A 14204-nucleotide genomic window follows, 5' to 3' on the forward strand; every position below is an offset into this window, starting at 1 on the left:
ACAAAACACCCAACTGAACATCTACAAAGTCTCCTAAGAAAGAGCCCACTTTTAAAGTAGTTAATTTCTCTCTTCCAAACCTAAAAGAAGAGAAGAGGGAAAGCTTTCTGAAGACTGTCTCCTTCAAGGGTTCATCTTACTATGCTCTCTGGGGTTAAATGCTTGTGATCCCCTGGGTTTGCCTTTGCTTGGCCCTGTCCTTCTTACTGAACTCTCCATGGGCAATCCCAACCTCTCCTGGACATCAGCCTCTACTTCCACTGAGGACCCTGTCCTAATGACTTCTTCCGGAGTTTCTCCCTCTTAAGTTAAGAGAGGGACTTGCTGGATAGACACCTCCACCTGGATGTCCCCAGAAGCATCTGGAGCTGCATAAGCCCAGAAGAGAAGTTGCTTCCCCCTCCCCCTTCCCAGCCTGCATCTTGTCTGCAATTCTCTATAGTGGTTGCTGCCCATAATACCCATCCAGTTATCCAACCAAAGCTGTAACCTGGACAAATCAATGATTTCTCATACTTTCTCATACCTGCAGGTGTTCAGTCTCATCAATTTTACCTCCTTAACACTGTTCAAATCTAGAGACTTCCTCTCCAATACCTGCTGCCCCTGCCACCATGTCATTCCTAGGTTATGGCAACAGCCTTGTAGCTCATCTTCTGCCTCCAGAAATGTCTGCAGGGAGGATCCTGGCAGTGCGCTCACATGGTCATAGGTGTTTATAAAATTTGCAGAAGTAATATAATTTAACCACAACAGGCCAAGACCCTTGTCTCCTTTTGCTCCAGCTTCTCTGTGTCGCATAACCCTTTTACTGACGTAAGAGACCCTGCTAAAGCATTTCTGGAATTCAAAGGAGAGCTGAGGTGGAGATTTATTTAATTTGGGTGTAAAATATATCTACATAGTTCACTGTCACTTCCATGGATAGGTAAATTACCAGTAACAGATTATTCCTAATACCCAATATGCTGACTCACTTGCGTATCACTTGATGGTGCCCTGAGGCACCCAGCCTCAGAAGTATGGAGGTTCTGGAGGAGACACAGGGTTTCAAATGTATAGGGCCAGAGCCTGTCTGCAGCAATTTCCTCCAAATACTGCAGCTCATGTAGGAAGGAACTGGAGATTCCCCCAATTTTGTTAATGATCCTAAACATTATCAGTAACAAAATGTGAAATTTTCTGTTTTCTAAACTTTCAGTACAGATTAAAAGACAAAGTTCAATCAGCCACGCCGGAGAGAAAGATTTCCATTCTCTCTAGAGGAAAAGATTACAAACATAACAGAGACAAAAAATAGTATGCAGCCAAAAGAATGTAAGGAAAGAAGGATAGCAGTTATATTTTAAATAGTTAATAAATCCAAAATGTGTGGTTTTTTTTAAGTTTTGTGATGTTTGTGATTATTTTAAACTTCAAAGTTTTAAATTTGTAATGATTTTTCTTACTCATTTAAATACACATTTGGGGTGCCTGGCTGGCTCGATTAAGGGAGCATAAGACTCTTCATCTTGGGACTTCATCTACCCCTGTTGGGTATAGAGATTACTAAAAACAATAAATACACATTCATTTTTGTTGCCTTATCCAACACCCTTTTTGAAATGCATATCTGAATACATCACTTTCTTCATGTTCCTCAACAGAGTGTATGCAACAGCATTAATGTTCTTGGTGATAAAGTCACCTATCTATTAAGAAGAAAATATAGTGGTGATGGTTTACAGTGGAAAGAGATTGGGGAGCAAAACAGACCTGGAGACAGTTAAAGGTCTCTGATAATCTAAGAGAAGAATAAAGTTAAATCCCTACCTCACTCCCAACAGCAAAAACAGCAATTCCATATACACAAATATTTCCACATAAAATATGAAATCACAAAAATTTTAAGTGCTCCACAGGAATTTATTTATACTACTAGACTAGGGAAGCAGCCATGAAAGAGAGAAGGGGGTAAATTTCACTATGTAAAAATTCAGGATTGCTTTTTACAGGAAAAAAAAAGATGAAGAAACCCCCAAACTGTTAAAAACACCACAATAATAGAACTCTTGTAAATTACACAGAAAACAAACAGGCAAACAGAGAAATTGTGAAAGAATTGACATAAGTAGTTCACAGAAAAAGAAACGTGGATGGACAATTTATGCATGAAAGGGTGTACAACTCTAGTACTCATCACTAAAGAAATTCAGTGTTTTCTTTTAAAATGATCCTTTATACCTATCAACTGGCAAGGTCAAAAAGCCTGATAATTCACAGTATTGGTAAAAGTATGGGGAAGTACAATTTCATTGAAGGGCCGTTTAGTAGTATCAATCAGAATGTCAGAGGCAAGAAACATTGACCCATTCCATTTCGAGAAAGTTTTCTACAGCTATCTTTGAACTGGTCCAATCCCGTCTCACCTAAATGGCTGCAAAAACCTTTGATTTTCCTGTTCTATCCTTGTCTTGCCTCCCAGAGTCTAGTCTCCACATAGCAGCCTGAGCAATCCTTTAACGACTCTGTTCAGCTCTACAGTGTCTCTCCATTTCACGCAGAGTCAAAGCCAAAATCCTCCAAAAGTCAATAAGGCCCTAGGGGATCAGTTCCCTGCTATGTCTCTGACCATCTCCTACCTCTCTCCCCTTGGCTCACTAGGCTCCAGCCACACTGGCCTCCTTGCTCATTCTTTAAAATGCCAGATGCATGCCCACCCTCTTACTGGTGACATTCTGTTTGAACTCTCACCCTCGATGTCCCACATGGCTGTCCTACCACCTTAAAGTCTTTACTCCTGCTTCACCCACAAGGAGGTGTCATATATAATGAGTGGCTAAAACCATGCCTGGGATATAGAGGGAACTTGCTAAATAATTGTGGAATTACTTCTGAATAAATAGACAATGTGGGTCAGGTCAATTAGTGTCTGAAATAATTATAATAATGCCTTCCAGGGTTTTTTCAAGAAAGAATTGAAATATATGAACTCTAAACCCAAGAGAATTAAACTGCATGACATTAATAACATATAAGTCAAGAGAGATGTAACTGGGGTTAATATGAGACAAAGTTTTGGTTGGATGGTTGTACTGATTAGTTTTTTAAATTATTATAAGCTAAAACGGGGCGCCTGGGTGGCTCAGTGGGTTAAGCCGCTGCCTTCGGCTCAGGTCATGATCTCGGGGTCCTGGGATCGAGTCCCGCATCGGGCTCTCTGCTCAGCAGGGAGCCTGCTTCCCTCTCTCACTCTCTGCCTGCCTCTCTGCCTACTTGTGATCTCTGTCTGTCAAATAAATAAATAAAATCTTAAAAAAAAAAAAAAAAAAAAATTATTATAAGCTAAAACAGAATCTTAAAGTGTTTTGAGAGTCAGACATAAAGGTGGGCATACTGTATGAACCCATTTTAGTCCAAAAAACAGGCAAAACTAACCTATGGTGACAGAGGTCAGGGTAGTGATTGGCTCTGGGGATGGAAGGTTCATGACTAGAGAGGAGCATGAGCATGGCCTCTGGGGCGCTATGTGTTGGTTACAGGGGTGTGTCCACCTTGTATAAATTCACTGAGTGGGATATTTATGAGTTGTGCTTTTTGGAGGTGGGGGTACATATTTTACACTTTAGCAAGTAACCACTAAAAGAACAGAAATATAGTGAATAACTTCCAAACTGGGAGGAAGATGCTGGGCATGGATGAGGGATAAAATAAGGAAAAAAAAAAAAAAGACTCAGAAAGTAATCAAGAGAAGACAAAATGGAAAAGGTAGAAAAATAGATTATTATAAAATAAGACAGTTGAAAATAATCAATGTGTATCAAGAATCATAATGAATGAGAATGAATAGATGCACCAGTTAGAAAACAAAAATGCTCAAACTAAATTTTTCAAAATTATCTCTTGTTAATGAGGGACATGTTAAAAAAAAAAAAGATACTGAAAGACTGAAATTCAGGACACTTGGTGTCTCAGTTGATTAAACATCGGCCTTTAGCTCAAGTCATGATCCTGGGGTCCTGGGATCGAGTCCCATATCAGGCTCCCTGCTCAGCAGGGAGCCTTTTCTCCCTCTGCCTGCTGCTTCAACCCAGACAAATAAATAAATAAAATCTTAAAAAAAAAAAAAAGATTGAAATTAAAGTCTTGTGAAAGATACACCAGGTAAATATTAACCAAAAGAATGCAGGTAAACTTTATTAGTATTAGACAAAAAAGACTTAAAGACAAAAGGCGTTATCAGAGATACAGGGTTACCACATAATGATACTAAATAAATGATACTGAAGAATTTAATTCTCAGTTTGCATACCTCATAACATGGCTTCAAAACTGACACAACTAGGGGCTCCTGGGTGGCTCAGTCGGCTAAGTGTTTGCCTTTGGTTCAGGTCATGATCTCAGGGCCCTGGGATCGAGCCCCATGTTGGACTCCCTCTCCCTTTGCCCCCCAACCTGCTTGTGCTCGCTCAAATAAATAAATAAAACCTTTAAAAAAAAAAAAACCAAAACTGACACAAGTATAAAGAGACATATGTAACACTATTCTTTCAATAAATCAGACTAAATGGACAAAAAGCCAGGAAGGACATTAAAGATATCAACAGCACTATGAATAAACTCAATCTAAGGAACACAGACATAGATTCTATCCAACAATTATAAAACATACAGTCTTTGCAAGAAAGCATGGAACATTGATTCAATTTGACACGCGCCAGGCTCTAGGACTGGGTTCAAGACCTTTCAAGGGATTGGTATCATACAGACCACATTCTCTATCAAGAATGCACGTATGTTAGAAACCAGTGAACCAGAAAAAATACTTATATTTAATAATTGCTACTTTTGAACTACTTCTGAACATTTCCAGGTCCAAAGAGTAATCCAAATAGGCATTTTTAGAAGCAAATTATAATAAATATACTACATATCAATACAGGAATTGGAGCTACAGAGGTACTTGAAAGAAATACATAACGTTAAATATTTACAGGGGGGAAGAAGAAAGGCTGGGTTACAAAGTTTCAGATAAAGGAAGGAAACACCAAAGATAGGAACAGTGAGGCTTGAAACAGAATAAACATACGAGAGAATTTGGGAGTCAACGCTCTAAATTGTGCAGAGACGAAAGCCATGGTAAAAATTAGCGTGCACAACATTTCAACCGCAAATCTGAAAATCCAGATGAAATGGACAAATTCTATGAGTAGTTACATATTGATATTTTTCAATATGCTTAAAATATTTCATCGTATAATTTTTTTATGATTATGATGTTAGTCCCCATACAGTATATCTTCAGTTTTTGATGTCGTGTTCCATGATTCACTATTTGCGTATAACACATGGATTGCTCCCTACAATTCATGCCCTCCTTAATATAATTTTTAACACTTAGTCTTAAATTGAGACTAAGGCATACTTAAAACAAAAGTCCATACCATTTATAGGCAGAAAACCTTTGTTTTTTAACTTCAAAACTCAGGTGACTGAGCAGAAAAATTGTGGGTTTTTTTCTCTCTCTTTTATTTTTTTTTTAACCAAAGCAGAGACAGGAAACCCCACCTGGGTGCTTTGGATGCCTCAAAAGGTCACAACGTTAGTGGGACTGAGCAGTTGAGCTTGCAGGCCGAAAGGAAGCAGCAAATGACTTACCCCAAATGAAAAAAGTGAAGTATTGCTGATAGCTCCCCTTCGCACGGCGCCTCACAAAAGCCCGGATTTGCTCTCCGGCATGCTTCAGCTCTGTGTGTGGACACACACCTTCCCACCTTCAGTACAGGTAACTGCAATGGCTACTGCCTGGTGCACAACAGACATGCTGGGTCCATCCTGGATGCCCGACAGCCATTTTTTTTTTTTTTTTAAGATTTTATTTATTTGACAGACAGAGATCACAAGTAGGCAGAGAGGCAGGCAGAGAGAGAGAGGAGGAAGCAGGCCCCCGCGGAGCAGACAGTCTGATGTGGTGCTCGATCCCAGAAACCTGGGATCATGACCTGAGACAAAGGCAGAGGCTTTAACTTACTGAGCCACTCAGGTGCCCCGCCAATGGCCGTTCTTTTAATCCTGATAACTAACCAAGGCGCTATTGTTCCGGTTTTAGGATGAACAGACTAGTGGAGGAACGCACCCACAGACTCACTCTGAATCAGATAGAGGCCAAGACTCAAGGCCAAATCCATCTGAGGCCTCCCTTCATAGGCCCTTTTAAACACCAGCCTTTATTAAGTTCTGCTAAGAACTCTGGCTGAGAGAATGGCAGTCACCAGGCAGTCACCAGCCTGGTCCAAAGCAGGCTTGGTCCCAGACCAGCCCACAGCAAGCACCCACCTTACGAATGACGTCTCGCAGAGCAAAATACTTCTCAGTGAGGTCCCCTGCCTCGCTCAGTGGGGCATCATAGTCGTAGCTGGTGGGCTGTGCTTTGTAGGGCATGTTGGCTCCTAGAAGACAAAAATATGCCACTAGTTACCAGCTAATTACTAGGCTTTCCCCCGGGACAAGTTCTTTGGGATTTACGGGCCCAGGGCCATGGAGAGAGAAAATAAAGGACACATTAAAAACCAACTGTCAAGCAATAGAGAGGGGCCTGAGGAGTCAGGATTTAGAGAAATGCATTTCTTCCTGCATGTGGCCCTCACCAAGCACCTGAGAGTCTACAAGGCCCTGTCCCCACCCATTCTCTCAGCCAGAGTTCTTAGCAGAGATCTCAGCGGATGTCACCACCCTTGAACCAGCAGGAAAGCTGAAGCTCTCCCTGAACCCAGCTCCATGTCTCACAACCAGGAGTGGCAGGGCTTTCAGCATGACCCACACCTCTCACTAATAACCCTGAAGTCTGGGATCTTTTCCATGCCCTCGGACCAAGGATCAGCTGAACACAACCGAGGGGTTATCAGAACACACAAAGTGGAAGATGACGGAAACACACATCGGTCCCCAGATTCAAGTGGAACCCTAAGGTCTTTGTAACATCTGCAGTCAGAGGTGCTGCGGTGTCCTCTCATATCCCCTTCAGGAGCACGTCAAGCCCTCATGGCCCCAGCTGCCAGGAGGGTTAGCTGCTGCTGGCTCTCAGATGTGTCCCTCTGCTCCCAGGCCTCTGCTGTGTGGCCTTGCCTAGGTTATGGCCCTCCGGGGAGAGCCCATACCCAATGACTGACCAAGGGGGTGCTGCAAAACCCAGGTCCTGTCTGTCCAAGCTGTAGACCTCCCTCTAGAACCAGCTGAGCCACCTTCAGAGCTGTCTCATTGCTCAACATCTTCCTCTGCCCACGTCTGCCACCCACACTCTTGAAAGGTGAATGCGCCCCAATAAAACCTCCTGCTGGGCACCCTCAGTCTGTCTCCCAGGAGATGAAACCCACAACAGAGCCTGAGAACTAATGCTGAAAAAGACGAGAAAAGTAGATGGCTTGGCAATTATCGTTCCAGCGACAGAGCCTCGAGCAGATGCTCCTCCCCTTGTCACAGACGTTCACAGGTAGGAGATTGGGTCCAACAGTGGGCAGTGATCCTCTGCTCCTATTAGAAAACTCACCCATGCCACACAGAGAGCTCGTCCAGATTCCTGAGCCCCACCCCACCTTAGATTCTGAGTTGGTAAGTCTGTGGTGGGACCTGGGACTCTGCATTCCTCACAGACTCCCAGGTGATGCTGATGCTGCCCTCCGCAAACCACCAAGGCTCTGGGCCAGCCCTTTTTCTTCTACTCCAGAGAGCATTTGACAACACAAGGGTATGAGAATAAAGCTGCCTTTGGATCATCTTAGAGCCAAGTTAATTTTTAAGCAAATGAGGTACAAAATCTGATCGTTCATCTATGATTTAGTAGTAAGTTCCTTTGACCAATCCTCCAGCCCACAAATGATGGAGCTGCCTTGGGTGAGCCTACTGGTGGGGAAGGTGACAGATGAGCTAGGCTGACGATCAGCTCATGGTTTCATCAGTTCTTTGCACAAAATCCACCCTTCTGGAGGACCTGGACCACTCAGGCAACTGAACTGACTCAGTCCTATGACCTTTCCCATCTTTTGTATTATCAGAGGCAGCAGCCTGCCAACAGGTCCACCGGCCTGTGGGGATACATACATTAAAGCACATCCTTTGCTGTGAGATGCAAAGGAAAATAAAACCACATCCCTTGTTGTGAGGAGCTCACCCCTTTGGCGGCCCCTCCTCTAGCTCTAATGTGGCAGTCACCTTGCCCCCCTACCCCAGGCCCCCAGTTCCTATGCACATATTCATGGCACCACACTAGCCTCCTGAACATTCGAGGTAGGTGTGGCCTCACTGACTTGCGCTGAGCTCATTCAGTGGTTACCAAGTTGAATTGAACGATGTAACTCACAGATGGGGATGCACACTGGCAGAGTGTGGTGCATGTGCCTGTGTGAGCAAGTGGAGCAACTGTGGGCAGAATGGGCAGGGAGCTCCCCGCCAAGGGTTTTGCTCTCATTACTCTCTGTGGGGATCTGGCCTGAAGAGCAGCTGCTAAGAAGCACAGACTGGCCCTCCTCCTTGTCCCCAAAGAGGCCAAGCACTGGGGCAGGTGAGAGAGACCCACAAACACAGGTGGGGCTGGTGTGGGGTTTCAGGATGCAGGAGGTGATACGAGCCCACGACCAGCTTTCAAGGCCCAGGTCTGAGCCAGCCCTAGCCTCTGCCAGCTGAAGGCAAAACATGTGGGCTTTTTTTGGTACCCTGCTTTTCTAATCTGTAAAATGGGTCTATAATCTCCTGCACAGATGAGACTGCTATGAGGCCTAAATGGGAAAACAGAGGCAGAAAAGAGAATTTTATGGTTTCTGGCAGGGTTGGGAGCAATGCAATGGACCTTTTCTGGAAGGACAACTTCCATTTTCTGAGTGGTTGTTCTTATCTTACTTTTTTAAAAAGAAGAATATATCATTTTAAGTAAAATAACACAAAATTTAAAAAAATAGTACCATGGACTGTAAAGTTTCCCAAAAATATCAGTCCTTATTCCTGGACTGGATGCTTGGCACAGTTCCATGAATGGAAGGTAGGTTGAATCCTTATCTACTGAATGAAAAAGGCATGGACACACAGACATGATCTAAGACTTCAATGAGCAAGCCTGGTGTACTATGATCTTTTAAGAAGTGACATTTGAGTTTTGCAGTATCTCCATTTCTTGGCTCTGGTAATAGGAGTAACATCAGTAACACCTGTAAGCAAAGTCTTCTCCTAGCCCATCCTACCCTGCACGAAAGACAGCAGTTCACAGGAGCTGTACCACCCAATTACAGATCCTCGGAGACTCAGGCCCAAATGAAGCTTCCAAAACTCAGCATTGAGGGGCATCTTCAATGATTCAGAGAGAAAAATGCAGGTGTGGAGAGGGGTGAGCAATGAGCTGGAGGGGGGAAAGAAAACGAACATAGCGTGGTGTGTCTGCAAAAATCAAGGGCAATGAAGAGAATTTTGTCATTATTTTTCCTACTAAAGAAAATAAAAAGAGGGTGCCTGAGTGACTCAGCCATTAAGCATCTGCCTTTGGCTCAGGTCATGATCCCGGGGTCCTGGGATCGAGCCCCACATTGGGTTCCCTGCTCGGCAGGGGGCTTGCTTCTCCCTCTCCCACTCCTCCTACTTGTGTTCCCTCTCTGTGTCTCTCTCTGTTAAATAAATAAATCTTTAAAAAATAATAATGTTAAACATACAAATAAATAAAAAGAGACCATATAGGAATTAAAAATGGTATGGTACAGTCATTTCAGAAAATACCATAGCAGTTCCTCAAACACGAAGCAGAGTTAGTTATATCACATGACCCAGCAATTGCACTGAGGTATACACCCAGAAGAAGTCAAACGAGGATTCAAATGAATACTTCCGTGCTAGCATTCATAGCAACATTATTTATAATGCTCAAAAAGTGGAAACAACTCAAATGCCCATCAACTGACAAACGGATACACAAAACACTGTGCACTGATACAATAGAATATTGTTTGTCAGTAAAAAAAATAAAGTGCTGACCTACGCTACAAAACGGATGGCCCTAGAAAAGATTACGCTAAATGAAAGAAGCCAGAAACAAAACACCACATATTGTATAATTCTCTTTATGAGAAATGTCCAGAATAGGCAAATCCATAAAGACAGACAGTACAGATGAGTTTTGCTAAGGACTGGGAGGATGGGGAGTAGGGAGTTTCTCGGGTAAGGGGTTTCTTTTTAGGGTAGTGAAAACGTTCTGGAATTGGATGGTGGTAATGGTTGCAGAGCTTTGTGATATACTAAATACTACTAAATGGTACACTTTAAAATTGTGATTTTTATGGTGTGTGAATTCTATGTCAACAAAACATTAAAAAAAAAGAAGAAGAAGAAGAAGAAAAAGATCATAGCAGAATACATGGGCAAGTAAACTATTGCCCAGCTACTTGTTTTATAACAATAAGGTTGCTGGGGCACCTGGCTGGCTCAGTTGGAAGAGCACATGACTCTTGATCTCGAGGTTGATGAGTTTGAGCCCCACACCAGGTGTAGAGAGTAATTTAAAAAAAAAAAAAAAAAAAAAAAAGTAAAGTTTAAAAAATTAGGAAAAAAAAAACCAGTAAGTTTTCTAAGTGCACATGTTCCTTAAAAATTTTTTTAATGACTTAAAAAATTATATAGGCAGTTTTTAAAATATCAGGAAATTTGGGAATAAACAAAAATAGAAAATAAAAATTGTCTGTAGGTACTCCCTACCCTCAAATCAAGCACCAGAAACCTTCTAGCATAAGCTTCCACAACCTGTAGGATTGTTCTTACCATTCCAATAGGCAAAATTGGTCCCACCTATAAACATGTACCTACAAGGAAACAAGAGAATAGACATACTTCACTGTGAGCCCACAGCTGTGGAGGGGGCCCTGCCCTCCAGAAATGGACACTCACAGGTTCACATTCGCCCCACGGGCAAGTATATCATGGAGGGAGGAAGCCACCACTTCAGTCTTCACTGTTGAGTGAGGTTGGCCCCAGTGGTCTAACCAGCCAGTATAGAATTCAGAATTCACCTAGAAGGACAAGAGGACATGGAGCTTAGGATGGACTTAGGACCTTCGGAGCCTGGCACCTCCCAGTACCCTTCACCCTCTCTACTCCACCAAAGGACGGGTGGAAAACCACGTTACAGGTCCTGCTTAGCCCAGAGCTGGGAGACCAGGGGTGGGGGGCTCCAATGACAGCACTGCCCAAATACAGTTTTTAGGTGCCGACAATACAGATATTCCCGAAAAGTTGTCCTGCAACAAAATTCTGTCAGCCAACCCTGAGTTTAAATGAGGCAGGAAAATTCGTTGGGCAAAAGAATTGGGTGGCAAAATATTTTAATAAAATTATCCAATCTAAGTTCGCCTTTTAAGTCAGTCCAGATTTTTAAGTCCCAGGTTGACTTAAGGTGAGGGGAACTCATCCAAGTATTCTGCCAGGTGGGCCCCACTCACTTCATGTTTCTCTTGAGCAATTACCCTGCCACGCCCTTTGTCTCAAGAAGGAGAAAGAAGTCTGGATGTCTTCTGGGGCCTCCTTGTCTCAGGGTCTAGGAAATCCCCCCCACCACACCCCGAGTCTATGAATGCAGGTTCTCCATGGCTCACTGAGCAGCAGAGGCTCTGTGCACAGGTGGGGAAGCCTGACCCCACGGCCAGAGAAAGCAAGGACTCACCCCCCTAGTTAGTAGCAAGCCACCTCACCTCAACCCACACCTCACCTCCAGTTCTTACCAATGGTCCTTTGGGCTCACTCTTTCTCTGGACTTCGAAAGCAGCAGTGATGTTGGCACCTGAAAATGATGAGAGAGAGAAGAAAGGTCAGTCATTGGAATGATAAGAAGTTAAGTAAAAATAGCCCTTCACAGACCTTCAGCCTGAGGCCTCCCCCTTCGCCACACACTGTGGGCCTGGAACACCTACCAGCCAGCTGTAGGCTGGCTTCGGACCATCCACCCACTAGACATGTGGGGACCACGGAATGCTGCTTCCTCTCTGAGAGGTGCCCTTAGCCTCTCCTGACTGCACTGCCTCAGGAGATCATGTCACAGGCTTGTCTGAGTTTCCCCAAGGCCTGGACACATGTTTTGTGTTCGCTCTTCAAATAGACATCTGACCTAGATGTTTCCTATAGGATGTGCTTGCTTTGTTTTGTTTAAAGATTTTATTCATTCATTTGAGAGAACGAGCACAGGCAGAGAGAGAGGGAGAAGCAGACTCCCCCGTTGAGCAGAGAGCCTGATGTGGGGCTTGAACCCAGGACCCTGGACCCTGAGATCACGATCTGAGCCGAAGATCACGATCTAACCCACTGAGCCATCCAGGTGCCCCGATGGGCTTGCTTTGAGGTTATTTCCTTGCAACCTCCACAGCATCACACAAATAATAGTAACATGGGTATCTGCCCAGTAATTAACAAATCAAAGGGTTGGATGTGGTCTTTCTGCCAGAATCATGGCATATACGCTGATTTTGAATTTGTACATCATCAGACATCCCAGGCTACGTGCTCCTAAGTTTTCCTTCTAAAATATCCCATTAAGATGCCTGCATGTGAGCTTGCCCCTGGGGTCTTCTTTGTCCCCCCCCCCCCAAACGGAATGAAGCTCTACCCACAGAGGGGCAGGTTGCCCTTCTTCAGTGACCGAGCAACCACAAAGGGTGTCTCTCTAGCCAAAACCATGGACACCCTGGCCCCAGACTTCACAATCCACTTCCCAAAGCAAGTACCCAGAGTGGAGACTACAGCAGACAAGACCTCCAAATAACCTCTTGCTTTCTGTAAGGCCAGGTTTCAGAGGGTAGAACGTGCCCATCCAGAGTGGAATCCTCTTTACTTTATGGCTGTGAATGTCCTACTATTAAGCATCGGGCGGCATCCGGATCTCTCCGTTCTGATCTCATGCACTTCCTCCTGTGACCTGACCCTGGCACTGCCCCCGTCCCACACACATGAATGAGGCCCCCATAAGCCCCACATGCCCCAAGTCCACGGGCCCTCCAGGGGGCCGCCCTTCATCCCAGAGCCGCAGCCACTGCGCCATCACCCCACACATGTACTGCTTCGAACAAACCCAGAATAACCTTCCCATTGTTTCTCCCAACAGAAAGATAATGCACGTCTTCATTACTGTGGTGGGAAAAGTGCCAAAGCGGGAGGAAACCAGCGGGCCACTTCCTCTGCCACTCTTTGTAGATGTGTTATTTCACCACCAAATGCCCGCTGCCACGCATCCTGTGTCTAGAAACACTAGATTCACTTAAAGCTAGTAGTCCTTTTCTTTTTTGCTAATGTAGAGGAATGCCTTTAAAACTACTGTTGGTAGGAATGCAAGCTGGTGCAGCCACTTTGGAAAACAGTGTGGAGATTCCTTAAGAAATGAAAAATAGAGCTTCCCTATGACCCTGCAATTGCACTATTGGGTATTTACCTCAAAGATACAGATGAAGTGAAAAGAAGGGCCATTTGTACCCCACTGTTCATAGCAGCAATGGCCACGGTCGCCAAACTGTGGAAAGAGCTAAGATGCCCTTCAATAGATGAATGGATAAGGAAGATGTGGTCCATATACACTATGGAGTATTATGCCTCCATCAGAAAGGATGAATACCCAACTTTTGTAGCAACATGGACGGGACTGGAAGAGATTATGCTGAGTGAGATAAGTCAAGCACAGAGAGTCAACTATCATATAGTTTCCCTTACTTGTGGAGCATAAGGAATAACACGGAGGACATGGGGAGATGGAGAGGAGAAGGGAGTTGGGGGAAATTGAAGGGGGAGATGAACCATGAGAGTCTATGGACTCTGAGAAGTATCTGAGGGTTTTGGAGGGGCGGGGGGGTAGGAGGTTGGGGGAGCCAGGTGGTGGGTATTATGGAGGGCACGTACTTTTTTTTTTTTTAAGATTTTATTTATTATTTACTTATTTGTCAGAGAGAGAAAGTGAGCGAGCACAAGCAGGCAGAGGCAGAGGAAGAAGCAGTCTCTCTGCCGAGCAAGGAGCCCCATGCGGGACTCCATCCCAGAATCATGACCTGAGCCAAAGGCAGCGGCTTAATGGAGCCACCCAGGCGTCCCTGGAGGGCATGTATTGCATGGAGCACTGGGTGTGGTGCATAAACAATGAAGTCTGGAACACTGAAAAGAAATTTTAAAAAAATAAGTAAAAATTAAAAAAAATTAAAAATCAAAGTTCAACTTCAGTCTTC

General features: G+C 44.1%; 1 protein-coding gene across 4 annotated transcripts in view; it reads right to left on the reverse strand.

The window, feature by feature from the left end:
• The window catches only part of TMPPE (transmembrane protein with metallophosphoesterase domain), an 80347-nt gene that overhangs the window by 34113 nt on the left and 32030 nt on the right, over positions 1-14204 (reverse strand). For all 4 annotated transcript variants that reach the window (XM_032301844.1, XM_032301684.1, XM_032301766.1 and 1 more), the window contains exons 7-10: positions 11727-11785; positions 10897-11018; positions 10771-10811; positions 6316-6428 (exon numbers count right to left, since the gene is read on the reverse strand). In XM_032301844.1, coding sequence (XP_032157735.1) covers positions 6316-6428; positions 10771-10811; positions 10897-11018; positions 11727-11785 — 335 coding nt within the window. The remainder of the gene's footprint in view (positions 1-6315; positions 6429-10770; positions 10812-10896; positions 11019-11726; positions 11786-14204) is intronic.

The sequence above is a fragment of the Mustela erminea genome, chromosome 1 (genome assembly GCF_009829155.1).
Source record: "Mustela erminea isolate mMusErm1 chromosome 1, mMusErm1.Pri, whole genome shotgun sequence".
Lineage (NCBI taxonomy): Eukaryota > Metazoa > Chordata > Mammalia > Carnivora > Mustelidae > Mustela > Mustela erminea.